This window comes from Aulonocara stuartgranti, assembly GCF_965226115.1.
Source record: "Aulonocara stuartgranti genome assembly, chromosome: 22".
Taxonomy (NCBI): domain Eukaryota; kingdom Metazoa; phylum Chordata; class Actinopteri; order Cichliformes; family Cichlidae; genus Aulonocara; species Aulonocara stuartgranti.
In genome coordinates, this window is record NC_138957.1 from 12,662,501 (window position 1) to 12,674,837 (window position 12,337).

Here is a 12,337-nt window from a genome sequence, read left to right on the forward strand (position 1 = left end):
TCAGCACCAGAGATTAACCCCCCCCCTTTAAAAAAAATAAATAAATAAAGAGAGAGGGGTCAGACTAAGCAGCAGAAAACTCAAACTTTTGATTGGTCGGGGATAAGGGTGTGTGTTCGCCTCTCTTTGGGCAGCAGTGGTCAAAGCTCTGGTCAAACAGTGGCAGTCATCCACTGAGGAATTAAGCCATCTCAAATTGATGCCAAGGTGCTGTCGCCCTGGCTTTTGGGGTGAGTGACACAATGGTGTAGTCAGACGCTCACACCAATCGTGGATTTGTGTTGCCATTAGGAGATCTGTTTGGAGTCTGTCTGTTGAGGAAATGATTACATGTTCAGCGGAGAAACTCTTGAAGAATAAGCGCTTGTTACCGAACCAAGGGTTTCTTGTTTCCCTGGCGGCTGTCCCCGACACCTTCCAAATACACTACACTGTGGTTAGCTTTTTGCCAGCAGAACTCACGAGCTCTTAAGACCCTCTGGCGATTAAGAATTTAGGCCACGTTCCTCGTGAGGCTCGGAAAAAATGTTTTATTGTTTAATGGGACTGGTGAGAAAGAAGCAAGTCTGCAGATTAAGTCCTCAGACAGAAATTGAGAAAGTTGCCGATTTATAATCTGCTTCCTTTTTTTTTTTTTTTTTCTTTCTTTTTTTGTCTTCTGGGGACAGGGGGAGTGTAATTGTTTGTAGGTGTGTTGCAGTGGCTGTGTAAGGCTTAAGCTGCTGCTGGCCACTCCGGGGAAGTGACCTCTCCTATAATTACAAAAACTTGGCCCCGCTGAAGTCCAAAAACGTTTGCAGACAGCTGCAAATACCCAAGGGCAGTTTCCTCAAAAGTTTGCTATCATTGAAGCCGTTTATTGCCTCTTGTCAAGCGAGATCCTCCCAGATGACGAGCAGGTCTCAGGCCTGCTCTAAGGTGTGCCTGTTGAACAAAATGTTCTTATCCTACTTTTGTTTTTACGATCAATGTATTTGAGCACGTTCTAAATCTGTGTTTCTGTTCTTTTTATTGCCTACTTGCAGCATGAGCAGAACAGGTTATCAGTCTGCAACAAGATATGCTATGCCATCGGGGGAGCTCCGTACCAGATCACAGGATGCGCCCTGGGCTTCTTTTTGCAGATCTATCTACTGGACGTAGCACAGGTGAGGAGGTTGAAATTGTTTCCAAACTCCAAAGAGATAAATGAAGCCACCTGGCTTCACCATCAGTGATAAGTAACCTGAACCTGTGCTTTCAAAATATGTCAATTTTGACGGTTAGGGGAAAAAAAAAATACATATATGTTCAATTTAACACTCATTAAATACTATTAAATTTTCCAATAAGAAAGCCTAACCCTATGTGTCCAAAACATTAAGGGATAGGAGTAAGGTTAGACTTCACAAGGTTAAATGGGATTGAGAGCAAAGTGTGCAGTCTGTTCTCTGTAATGTAGTAATGCTGAGTCTTAAAGCCCTGCTCTTATAAGCCCTCATACAGGACTTTACACAGATCAGAGCAAAGTTGTGGAAAAAGTTTCTGCCTTGTTGCTATTATTGGCTCGATGATGGGGCTCCAGTGTATTAAGAGGCTTACAGGAGCTTGTTCTGAAAAGCTTTGGGAGGGGTACAGTGGTGGCACAATTTAAAGGGGGGGAGCTCGCATTAATGAGCTCTGACAGTAATCTGATGGTCATGGCCATGATGGCAGTGATAGTCAAAGGCTTCCCAGGGTTCGGTCTTGTTCGCCTTCCATGGCTATTAATTAACAGTCTATGGGGTGACACAGCGTGGTACAGATTGTACATTTAGAAGTCACACATTCATCACCCTGTCCGAGTTTGTCCCCTCTGTTAACAGCCAGCTGGCAACTAATATGTGTTAAGAGTTACTCTCTCACTGCTGCCTTTAATAAAAGATAGTGACTAAACCTTTCCCACTGTAATGCGAAGTGTAATGCCCATTTTTACAGCTTCACTGCTACTGTTTAGCTATACGACCACATAACCTGTGCTCATTTATCTGAGCTGATACATGTGTATAACAGCCACGTGTCGACATCTCTAATCTTTTTCTTGTGCTTTTACAGATCGATCCCTTCTATGCTTCCATCATCTTGTTTGTTGGGCGAGCTTGGGACGCCGTAACGGACCCCACAGTGGGCTTCCTGGTCTCTCGAAGCCCGTGGACGCGTTTTGGACGCATGCTGCCCTGGTGAGCTTTTACTCCCTCCTAGTTTCGTGGTGCTACACAGTCCATTTGATTTGATGTGCATAACAAATATACTTCCTTAGTGAGGTCTCTGACAAACTGTTTCCTTTACCTTACTGATAAAGCCAGGTTAAGCAGTTCAAACACTTGTTGCGTATTTGCTGTTGGAGCATCATGCTATTGCTGCAGTACTACTTCCTCATTGCCAGCATGTGCGGATGTGTCCATTCAAACTCTCCTTCCCCCGTCTCTCATTCACCTCTTGCTATTTAGAATAGCATACTGAGAACTGTCTTTAGGTGAAGTGGACCACATTAACTGCTACTGTTTGAACTATAAACCCCCTAAAGATGTCAAGCCATTTTCTTTTTTAAGTTAAACAAAAACAGGAAGTTGCTTCAGGAGATACTCTTGCACCTAACCCACATTGTAGTTTTTGGTGACAAATACAACTCCAGCGCATTACAGGAAGCGCACAAAGACTCTTTGGAAGTCTTCTTTGTGTGGTTATTTGACATAAAACCTTAAATATACAGAGAATAATATGAAAACCCATCTTGTATTAAGGTTTGAATTCAGCTTGTCTGTGTGTAGGAGGGCTGTAAAGCATGCCTGAAAAGGCTTACTGATCGCTTTTCTTTTCAGATTTGACCCACCCACCCACCCCCCACCACCACATTGTTCTGTCTATGGGCATCTTGCACAGTCTTATCAGCTCTAAAGTCTAATGACTTTTAAACCCCTATTCCCCACACCGTTGCACACCTGTGGTCTGTGTCAACGGAGATGTAATTGATATAATTCCGCTGATGTAAGAGACTACTGGGGTGTCAGCAGATGCTAGTTATAGAGCTGTCAGCACAGAAGACGTTTTAGAGCCACTGTCCCTTCAGTACATGCAGTACTCTGTAGTGTGACGAGGGTAGAAATAAGCCACCGGAGGTAAAAGGTATCAGAGAGAGAGGATATGTCAAGAACAACAAAAGAGCAAAGGCATCTCTTTAATAACCACCACGAGGAGGTGTGGGGTGTGTGCTGCACCTGTGTATTTACTCCCTTGCCTCCTTGATTAAACATATAATTTCCCAAGCTGGTTAGGAAATGAGCGTTGGGTAGGAAGTGGCACGAGTGGGAGGAGAGGGTCCCCTGCCTGCCCACTACTGTCTTTCCCTGTGTTAATGCAACCTCTTGGTAAATGGTTGCAAAAGGCTATGAAAGCAGATAATCAAGATAAAATTCCTTTTTGCAATAATTCCTATACAGCTCGAATTTTAGCTTGTTACAAGTAGAGCGCAGCTACTTTTGTCACCGCGTAGTTCAACTTGGCTCTGTAGAAACAATATCTTCTAGAGGAGGTAAAGGTCATGTAATGTTTTAGAAAGACAGTTTCTTGCTGATGCTCAAATTAATTCTAGTTAAACGGCCGTGGTTTTAGAGCTCATTCAAAGAAAGTTTGTGGTAAATAATCTAAGTATTTGTGGCTGTGATTTTTAGCTTTAATCTTGCAGCCTATGTGGGTGTGTATGTCGCAAGTAGACCTGCATGACTAATGCAGAAGAAATGTCATAATGGCGAGACTGAGGTTCGCAGAGCTGACGGTGATAGAAATGTTCCTCACCAGTGATGAAATCGTTAATGGGAGTTCCCATAAAGGAGCGCTGAACTCGATGATGTAAAAATTATATTAAGAGTTATTTCTTTGTCAAAAAATTTTGACTGAGAAGCGAATGTGCAAGAGGGTGATGGATTTTATCTCGTTACTGTAATTACTGCTGAGATGCTGATGTTTGAATCTCAAAAGTGGGTCACAGAGGAAGGGGGGGGGGATAAAGTGCATCCTCCACTTCTCGTCAGAAATGGGGCGTGGGCTTTTGGTTGTAGCGGGGGTGGGTTTGGCATTTTTGGTTATATTATGGCTCAGTTCATTTCAGACACATGTGCAGAGAGCAGGCAGGAAGCTGCAGATGCAGTCAGAGCTGCTCTGTCTTTAATGCTTGGAAGCCACAGTGGGGGGAGGGTGACCGGAGCTGAGCGAGCTTCTCATTGGTCCTGCCCACAACACACCACTAGTTTTAGCCAATAGCTGCTCAGCTTTCAGTGCCTGTATTACGTTTTAAAGAGTGACTGAGGAATCCAGGAGGTTACTGGAGTTCAAGTTCTAGCAGTGAATTTTCAGACCGAAGGCCTTCCTGTTGCTTATCTTATATCACTGTCAGCTTCTGCAGTTGGCTACAGTATGAAGAGCCAGTTTTGAAGACTTTCACCTAAAGAGTGATATTTTTTTTTTTTTTTTTTTGGGGGGGGGGGGGGGGGCGTGATTTCTGACTTATGAAAGCACAAAGTCAAAAACTGAATTTTAAAAATGTATTATTGCTTCAGCCGCCAAGCCAAAAATGAGAAAATGGAGAGATAACTGTGTCACTCTCACACGCAGAAGCTCTTAAGATAGCTTTTCACTCTTACTAAACTGTTGATAGACTTAAAGCTGCCACTCGCTGAGTTAATTCGCTGACAAAGTAGATAACGCTCGCTCTTGTCAGCACGGCTGTTTCAGAAGATGTTTAAATGTGATGTAGGTCAATGCTTGTATGGCCCAGTGTGCCTCCGGAGTTCTGCAAGGATGGTGCGAAGCTTATCTTAGGCTTGCAGACAGTGAACACGTGCCTTAAAAAAACAAACAAACCAAGCAACACAGTTTCTGCTGGTGACTTGTGTGGATGACATTCCTTGCGTTTGTGTTCATCTCATGGGTTGGAGTTGATTACTGTATTAAAAAAGGAGGAAAAAAAGGAGCAAGCATTCCTGAGCGCATTGTTGCATGTGGATGGATCATGTGTTCCAGCTTGTCCACCCTTTCTGTACACTCCCACACGGTGTTCAAACAAGGGTACAGTTAATCACATCACATGGGCGAGAGAGCAGACAGCACGTTGCTCCGCCGGACCTTCTCTCTCTTTCAAACTCTCGCTGCGGTGCGTGATTATGTTGATAATTGTTCGCAAGGGCTCGAATTGATTGGCAGCGAGTTGTTCAGCTTTCTGAGCACTGTGGAGAGAAGTTAGGCCTGCTCTAGCTGTTGGGCCACTCTGACTCGAGCATGATTTCGCTGTCTGATCTTTTCAGACAGGACCTGTCAGTGAATGGCCTGGCAGGATGGCACGAACTGTCATATTCCATGTGTATTTCTTGGAATGTGACGCATCCACAGAGGCGTAACTGCAGGGCAAAATCTCACATCTCATTGGACTGTAGCTGTCTGGCCATAGGAAGGAGGTGACTGGAGGGTGGGAAGTGTGCAAAAGAATTTCACTTCTGTGGGGTTTTATGCTCAGTTAAAGTTCCTGTATGTTGTGTGAATTCATGAAAACAAAAGGTGCCTTTAATGTCGTTCAGCAGCATTCCCCAAGTCATTCATCCTCTAGTAACCCTCAGATCAGGCCATATCTGAGGCTCAGCCTCCTTGCATGTAAAGTACATAGACACAATATATTCATCAGGAGACAGTTAACTAAAGTGCAGAATCACTGAAGAAGTGTTGGCACGAGCAGAATAGAAAAGCCATGAGTAGTTACGCAATGAGAGACTTTTTAGGCCTGGAAACTGTTTACAAAATGAGATGTTCCACACTTTGAATAGATCACGTTTTACACCGACTGACGCTGTTGCTGTTGTCATGTTTTCCTGTTCCACTCCCCTCCCTCCCTCCCCCTTCCTCCTGCTTTATCTCATCTGCAGGATCGTACTGTCAACCCCTCTGGCTGTGATTTCCTACTTCCTCATATGGTACGTTCCTCCCTTTGAGAATGGCAAAGTCATCTGGTACCTCTTCTTCTATTGCCTCTTCCAGAGCCTCCAAACTGTGAGTACCACATGTGCACGCACAAACATGTTCACTATAACCTTTCATTGTAGGGTTCTCAGAGTATGGCCTGCAGCCTAACTGTGGTCTTTGGTGATGTCAGAGGGAAAGAATGTTCCCCTCTGTATTTCCTTCTTCCGTGTATATATAATATTAGTATGTAGCACCTCATGGGAAGATTAACCCCAACTTCTTTATAAGTCTGATATATTTGGATTACTTAAACAGTTTCCTGTCTTCGTGCAGCGCTTGTGGTATCTAAGTATCGATCATTTGTTGAAGCTGTTCTCTCACCTTCATACTCTTTGTGATTTCCCGCAGTGCTTCCATGTGCCATACTCAGCCCTCACCATGTTCATCAGCTCAGAGCAGAAAGAGAGAGACTCTGCGACTGCCTACAGTGAGTATCGGCATGTTAAAGCGCCGTCCTCTTAGATAAACCTCCTGGAGCCTCTTTACGATGCCTCCTTGTCTCCTCATCAGGGATGACGGTGGAGGTTTTGGGCACCCTGCTCGGTACGGCGATCCAGGGCCAGATCGTCGGCTTGGCGAACGCTCCCTGCATCCCGGGGCCCGCCGATATCCTGGCGGAGCCGAGCAACTTCTCTGCGTCCCCTGGACTTAATGAGTCTAAGCCTGTCATCTCCCTGGAGCACACGGTAACCGTTTATCAGTTGGCTAATTAACAAGTTCGTCTAATTAGATGCGAGCTGATGACGGCGGTTTGTGAAATCTTCTGAATACTCATTGCGCATTTCTTCCTCCTGTGCAGAGAACAGCCTACATGATCGCGTCGGGTGTGATCTGCTTGATTTATATCATCTGTGCTGTCGTGCTGTTCTTCGGTGTGAGAGAACAAAAAGGTGAGCGTTTATCAGAATCAACCATCCTTCTGTTGTTGGATCCTTTAACAGACTAAGATTTTATCCGAAGCCAAAATCACTGATGTCAGATTCCCGATGGGCCGCACATGTACGCTTCCTTCGTGTGATTACAGCTCCATGATTATGGGCTGAGGAAGCACACAAAGTTTGCTCAAAGTGAAAGCCTTATGACCTCGTAATAAGATGTCTGGCTATTTCAGGGTGAGGCTTAAAGGCAGCTGCACATGAAAAGTGTCATTTAAAGTAAAAAAGCTCAGAAGAAGAAGAAGAAAGTGTACTTTATTGGTCCCCGTGGGGAAAATCCCTCTCTGCATTTAACCCATTCACTCAGTGAAGCAGTGGGCAGCCATTGGGCGCCCGGGGAGCAGTGTGTAGGGACGGTACCTTGCTCAGGGGTACCTCAGGGTAGCTGTTCAGGGGAATCGAACCCCCGACCTTCCGATCATGGGGCCACCACTCTACCTACTGAGCTAGAAACGGGACATCAGAACGTTTCAAAGTGAATTCTGCATCTTGGTTCACTCCCTCGTGTCTTTTCTCTTTTCAGAGTCTTCTCGTCCCAGGTCTGAGCCCATGTCCTTCTTTCAGGGGATTAAGCTGGTGATGGGGTATGGACCATATGCCAAACTGGTCATGGCCTTCCTCTTTACCTCACTAGGTTTCATGGTGCGTACATGAAAGAGCCACACACACTCTGTATATTTTACTGTAAATGAATTTGTATACAGGATAACTTTCCATGTTTGCGTTTTTCAGTCACTAACTTCAGCCTGTTTAGTGTCTCGCATGTTTGTGCTCCCAGCCAGAGTTTTCTTGGCCCCATGTGCATGTGTGTGCGTGTTTGTGTGTTCAAGCAATACACTGAGTGACCTCTCTGTCTCATCCTGCAGCTCCTGGAGGGAAACTTTGCCCTGTTCTGCAGCGCCACACTGGGTTTCAGGAACGACTTCCAGAATATTCTGCTGGTCATCATGGTGAGTAGAGACACAGAGGAGGTGACCGGGAGGTGGTTTATTGTGACAAACACATAGACACAGACAGCTAGGTGCACTGTTCCCATAGAAATGACTCCAGCCACCCCTGGCAGGTGAAACCCAGAGCAGCCCGTTTGTGCGGAACAAAATGAGCCATTAACGTCAGCATGCAGACAAAAGCCTTCTCTGGTAAATGGTCTTCAATTACAAAATCCACTCTGTACTCGGTCAGAAAGGAAGGCTCCTGCATGGCTGTTTCAGTGATGTGTGACTACTCGGCCCGAATGCCACCCCGTTCCCACAGACCGTAAAGAAGCCACAGTCACCTCTGCTTTCATGTCTCTTTTATATAAACCTGTGGTATAAGGGGAACAAAAAGCTTTCATATCAAAGAGTCACGCAAACTTCCCGACGAGTATTAAAGCTAATTAATCCACAGATGTGCTGAGCTCACGCAACGGTATGGGGTGAGAAAGTGCAGGTTAGCAAGGGTGAAGAGATTAGATGCTTTGAGCCTTTACTTCACGGACAGGATTATGTAGCCAAGGTAGTGACCATTAACCAGTACGTGCAGTCACTGAAATGACTTTGTTTAATCAGCACTGAGAGATGGTAATCCTTGATGATGTGTGAGGTGATCTCATTATCTTATAATGGCAACGATAAGATAAACCAAATCAAATTGGCACACGTTATAAAAGCACATGTACCTCACACTGGCTGTCAGTCGAAGGAGCAAAAGCAGCAAAGGTCAAAAGTAATGAATAACTGAGGGAAGAGGAGGAAGGCAGAAAAAGCCTCCTGTGTGGCGCCTGTTCATGTTAGATCCAGCTTGGATGCACAGCACGTACAGTCGTTCTTAAGGATGTTTGTATGAGAATGTTGTGCTGCTCAGTTTCAGTGAAGGCAGTTTGTGTGAAACTCTCTTCAAAGTTGGTTTAGAAGATGAAAGCTGATGCGTGATGTTGATATTTGATTTCTAAGGAAAAAAACAGCGAGGCTCATGGGGGCAAAGGTTTGAGAGAAGTGTTTGCAGAACAGCAAGACTAATTTCAAGTGCATACATTTTAAAACAGAGTGTGTGCTCGTATACTAAAGTGAAACTACATGAAATGAGTCTGAAAGCTACAGATGACTGCACAGAGAGACTGAGGTGACGGGAAGGACATGAAGAGTCCTTCATGTACTTCCTATCGAAGGCATTCAGAAGGAGAGGTGGGGAAATACCGAGAACACTGTGCACAATGGCTGGGTGTTCTCGCCGCCTTGGTCAAACACGCGCAGGTCAAAGCCCACGACGATCTGGGGGCTGTCCCGCCTCTTCATGTCCTCTTTAGGTCAGATGATATCTGAAGTGCTTTGTGACTGCATCAGATGTCTAACATGCTTCTCTTCTTTTATATAACACAGATAAAGTAGGGTTTTTGTTGTTGTTTTTCCCGATATTGACCTGGAATACGGAGGGGCGTTGGAGAAACTTACAGGAACTTCTCTGAGTTTTGGTAAAACAGTTGGTTAACCACACTTGCTTTTTGTTTCCCCCCTCTTTCAGCTCTCCGCTACTCTGGCCATTCCCTTCTGGCAGTGGTTTCTGACTCGTTTTGGAAAGAAGACAGCGGTTTACGTTGGCACACTGGTAAGTCCCTGAAATCTTGTTAAAAGTATAAACAAACCATAAAACTTAGGGGAATTTTTCTTTCATAGGAAAACTGATGCAGTATCATTAAGAGACCTGTTTTGGGATTTAAATCTCTCACTGCTGTCATTTCCAGGCTGTGATTCCTTTCATGATCCTGGTGGTGTCCCTGAAGAGTAACCTGGCTGTCACCTACATCTGCTCCTTTGCTGCTGGCGTTGGAGTGGCTGTCGCCTTCCTGCTACCTTGGTATGCCTCTCCGCTGGCTCGTATTTGATGACTTTATGGATAAAAACGTTTTTTCTTATCAGGAATGCACATAAATGACCAAGCCTCACGTTTTGTTTGTTCAGGTCTATGCTGCCCGATGTCGTCGACGACTTCCAAGTGCAAAATCCTGACTTCACCGGCCACGAAGCGCTCTTCTATTCCTTCTATGTCTTCTTCACCAAGTTTGCTTCTGGAGTCTCTCTCGGCATCTCTACTCTTAGTTTAGAGTAAGCACTGGCACCAAGTTTAAGCATTTGCAGCGATTTGTTTAGTTGAATTTCTCAGCACCTAAAATCCCACATCAAAGCAAGGAGTTCCTTTCCGTTCCATTAGATTACAGTGAGGCTATAGAGTGCATGTGGGTACATATCACATGAGCAACCACAGCAGTGTTTTTCATTTGATGAGTAATTTGTTACTTTTCCTGCACATCAATATCTCTGCTGCGCTAAAAGCTAATAATTTTATTTCTCTTCTTTTTAGCTTTGCGGGTTACATCAGCCGAGGCTGCTCTCAACCTAAGGAAGTGGACTTGACGTTGAAATTACTGGTTTCGGCGGCACCCATAGCTCTGATGGCGATTGGCCTGTCCATAATTTACTCTTACCCGATCAATGAGGAGAAGAGGCAAGCTAACCGCAAACTCCTACAGGACCTGAGGTAAGTGCACAGACCCAAACGCTTCACCATCTTCTGTGTGTGTGTTGCATCTGTGTGAGGCAACCCTCCAACCGAAGTCTCTCGTCTCACAGGGAGAATGAGGCGGACTCTGAAACGGACTCAGCAGAACTAGCCAACGTGGTCTAGCTCATTTTCCAGACAGACCAGTGGGGTGAACGAATGGCACTTTTGCACCGGACGGCACCAACAGACCCGCGACTGTCGGATCACTGCCTTGTCCACTAATGCTGCTGTTCCAGAAGTACTTGATTCACTCAAGTGTCATTGTTTCAGCCACCCTGAGGCCTTTTCTAAAGACAACCCTCCCATCTGTGAATCTGTGATATTTTCCTGGCACACTTCTCTGTTTCTGTTTTTCGTGGGGAAAAAAAGCCTTATTTTTTAGATGTACTGTGAAAAGATCCTTTTCATTTTCTTTGTTTAGTTGGTCTTTCTCTGAGTCAAAAATCACACAAGAACTATGAAAAGCATTAAGAGCATGTTTTCATTAGTATTAATGGTGCTATGTACGCACGTCGATCGTGAGCGACCTCAGGAGGCTCTGAGATGTGAGCGTTCGACACGAGGAACTTGAACAGCGGTACAACCTTAATTTGTTCCCCTGTTTACGGGGTTTTAAAAAGCTGATGCAAACGTCGGGGGGTTTTTTTGTTTTGTTTTTTTAAAATAGAAATTGTATTTTTACATTTTCACTTCATAGTTTACACAATCCAATCAGCCAGCCTGTTTCATCTTATTCCCATCCCACTGGCTTTTCTTATAAGAGGTTATAAATAATGGTGATGTTTGAACTTGTGGCCAAACAGGAACACCTGCGCTCTAAAGGGCTTCTAATAGTACTCCACCGTCACACTGAAACCACTACAGGAGTGAAAGCAGTTATTTTTCAAAAACATAACTGATGTCTGTATATTCAGCAGCTACATTATTTCCATTATTTATAAGGACAGCTGCTGATGGCAGGAAAAACCTTTTCTCTCTCAATGCTTTAAATTTAAGTTACTACAGGCACCTGTAATTTAGTGATATCATTATTTAAATATTTATTAGTTTTCATTTTTCCTTTTCAAATTCATGTTTTCTAGAAAGCCATGCTTCTTGGATTATTTAACTCTATTTAAGGCCTGTAAAGCTGTTGCCAACTGGGCATTCAGGTTTAACCTCCTTTGCGGTCTTTGCTTCATATGCATTTTATAAAAGGGAAGCGCATCATTTTGGAGAAAGAAGAAGGGGGGGGGGAAAAAAAAAAGATGAAGATAGAAAGCGGAGCTCTTATCGATGGGTGTTTATGTTTATCTGTATATATGTTTTTATTGGAGAAGCACATGTCAATCTGTCATCACGAGGATTATGTTTCATGTCTGTCGATATGGAAATGTGTACATTGAGTGTCATATGTTATACATAATGTTACATCTTTGGCATTTGATTCGGACAACTGAGTTGCCAATGTTTATTTCATTCATGCTCGTTTTCTTTACCCTCTGCTGAAGAGGACAGAGAACGTACATCCTTACAATTACTACAGGTTTAGTCTACATCCTGTAAATGCTGTCTTGTTTTAATTTGTTGTGTAGTTTTTGTTTTTTTTTTGTTTTTTTTTTATTTTTTTTATTATTGACTCTTGAGTGAGGCTGTAGCCAAATGTGTGAAGCTTTAATCCCGACAAAGGCACACAGGCGCCTCCTGTGCATATGTGTATATACTTGTGTATATATCTTTGTTATATTTGTGTCTGCAAGTGGGATGAACCCATCTACACTGTGGTGTAGCTATTTAAGAAAAAAAATACTGTGATGGAGGAAAAATATGTTAATAAACACTAACTGATAAATGTC

At 44.0% G+C, this 12,337-nt stretch overlaps 1 protein-coding gene across 1 annotated transcript in view; it reads left to right on the forward strand.

Annotated features, from left to right (window-relative positions):
* Positions 1 to 12,337, forward strand: part of mfsd2ab (MFSD2 lysolipid transporter A, lysophospholipid b) — a 14,776-nt gene extending 2,439 nt beyond the window's left edge. The window contains exons 2-14 of the mRNA XM_082521658.1: positions 1,026 to 1,148; positions 2,074 to 2,198; positions 5,931 to 6,054; positions 6,376 to 6,454; positions 6,538 to 6,713; positions 6,827 to 6,917; positions 7,486 to 7,604; positions 7,829 to 7,912; positions 9,465 to 9,548; positions 9,685 to 9,797; positions 9,902 to 10,045; positions 10,302 to 10,478; positions 10,571 to 12,337. Coding sequence (XP_082377784.1) covers positions 1,026 to 1,148; positions 2,074 to 2,198; positions 5,931 to 6,054; positions 6,376 to 6,454; positions 6,538 to 6,713; positions 6,827 to 6,917; positions 7,486 to 7,604; positions 7,829 to 7,912; positions 9,465 to 9,548; positions 9,685 to 9,797; positions 9,902 to 10,045; positions 10,302 to 10,478; positions 10,571 to 10,625 — 1,494 coding nt within the window. The 3' untranslated portion in view covers positions 10,626 to 12,337. The remainder of the gene's footprint in view (positions 1 to 1,025; positions 1,149 to 2,073; positions 2,199 to 5,930; positions 6,055 to 6,375; positions 6,455 to 6,537; positions 6,714 to 6,826; positions 6,918 to 7,485; positions 7,605 to 7,828; positions 7,913 to 9,464; positions 9,549 to 9,684; positions 9,798 to 9,901; positions 10,046 to 10,301; positions 10,479 to 10,570) is intronic.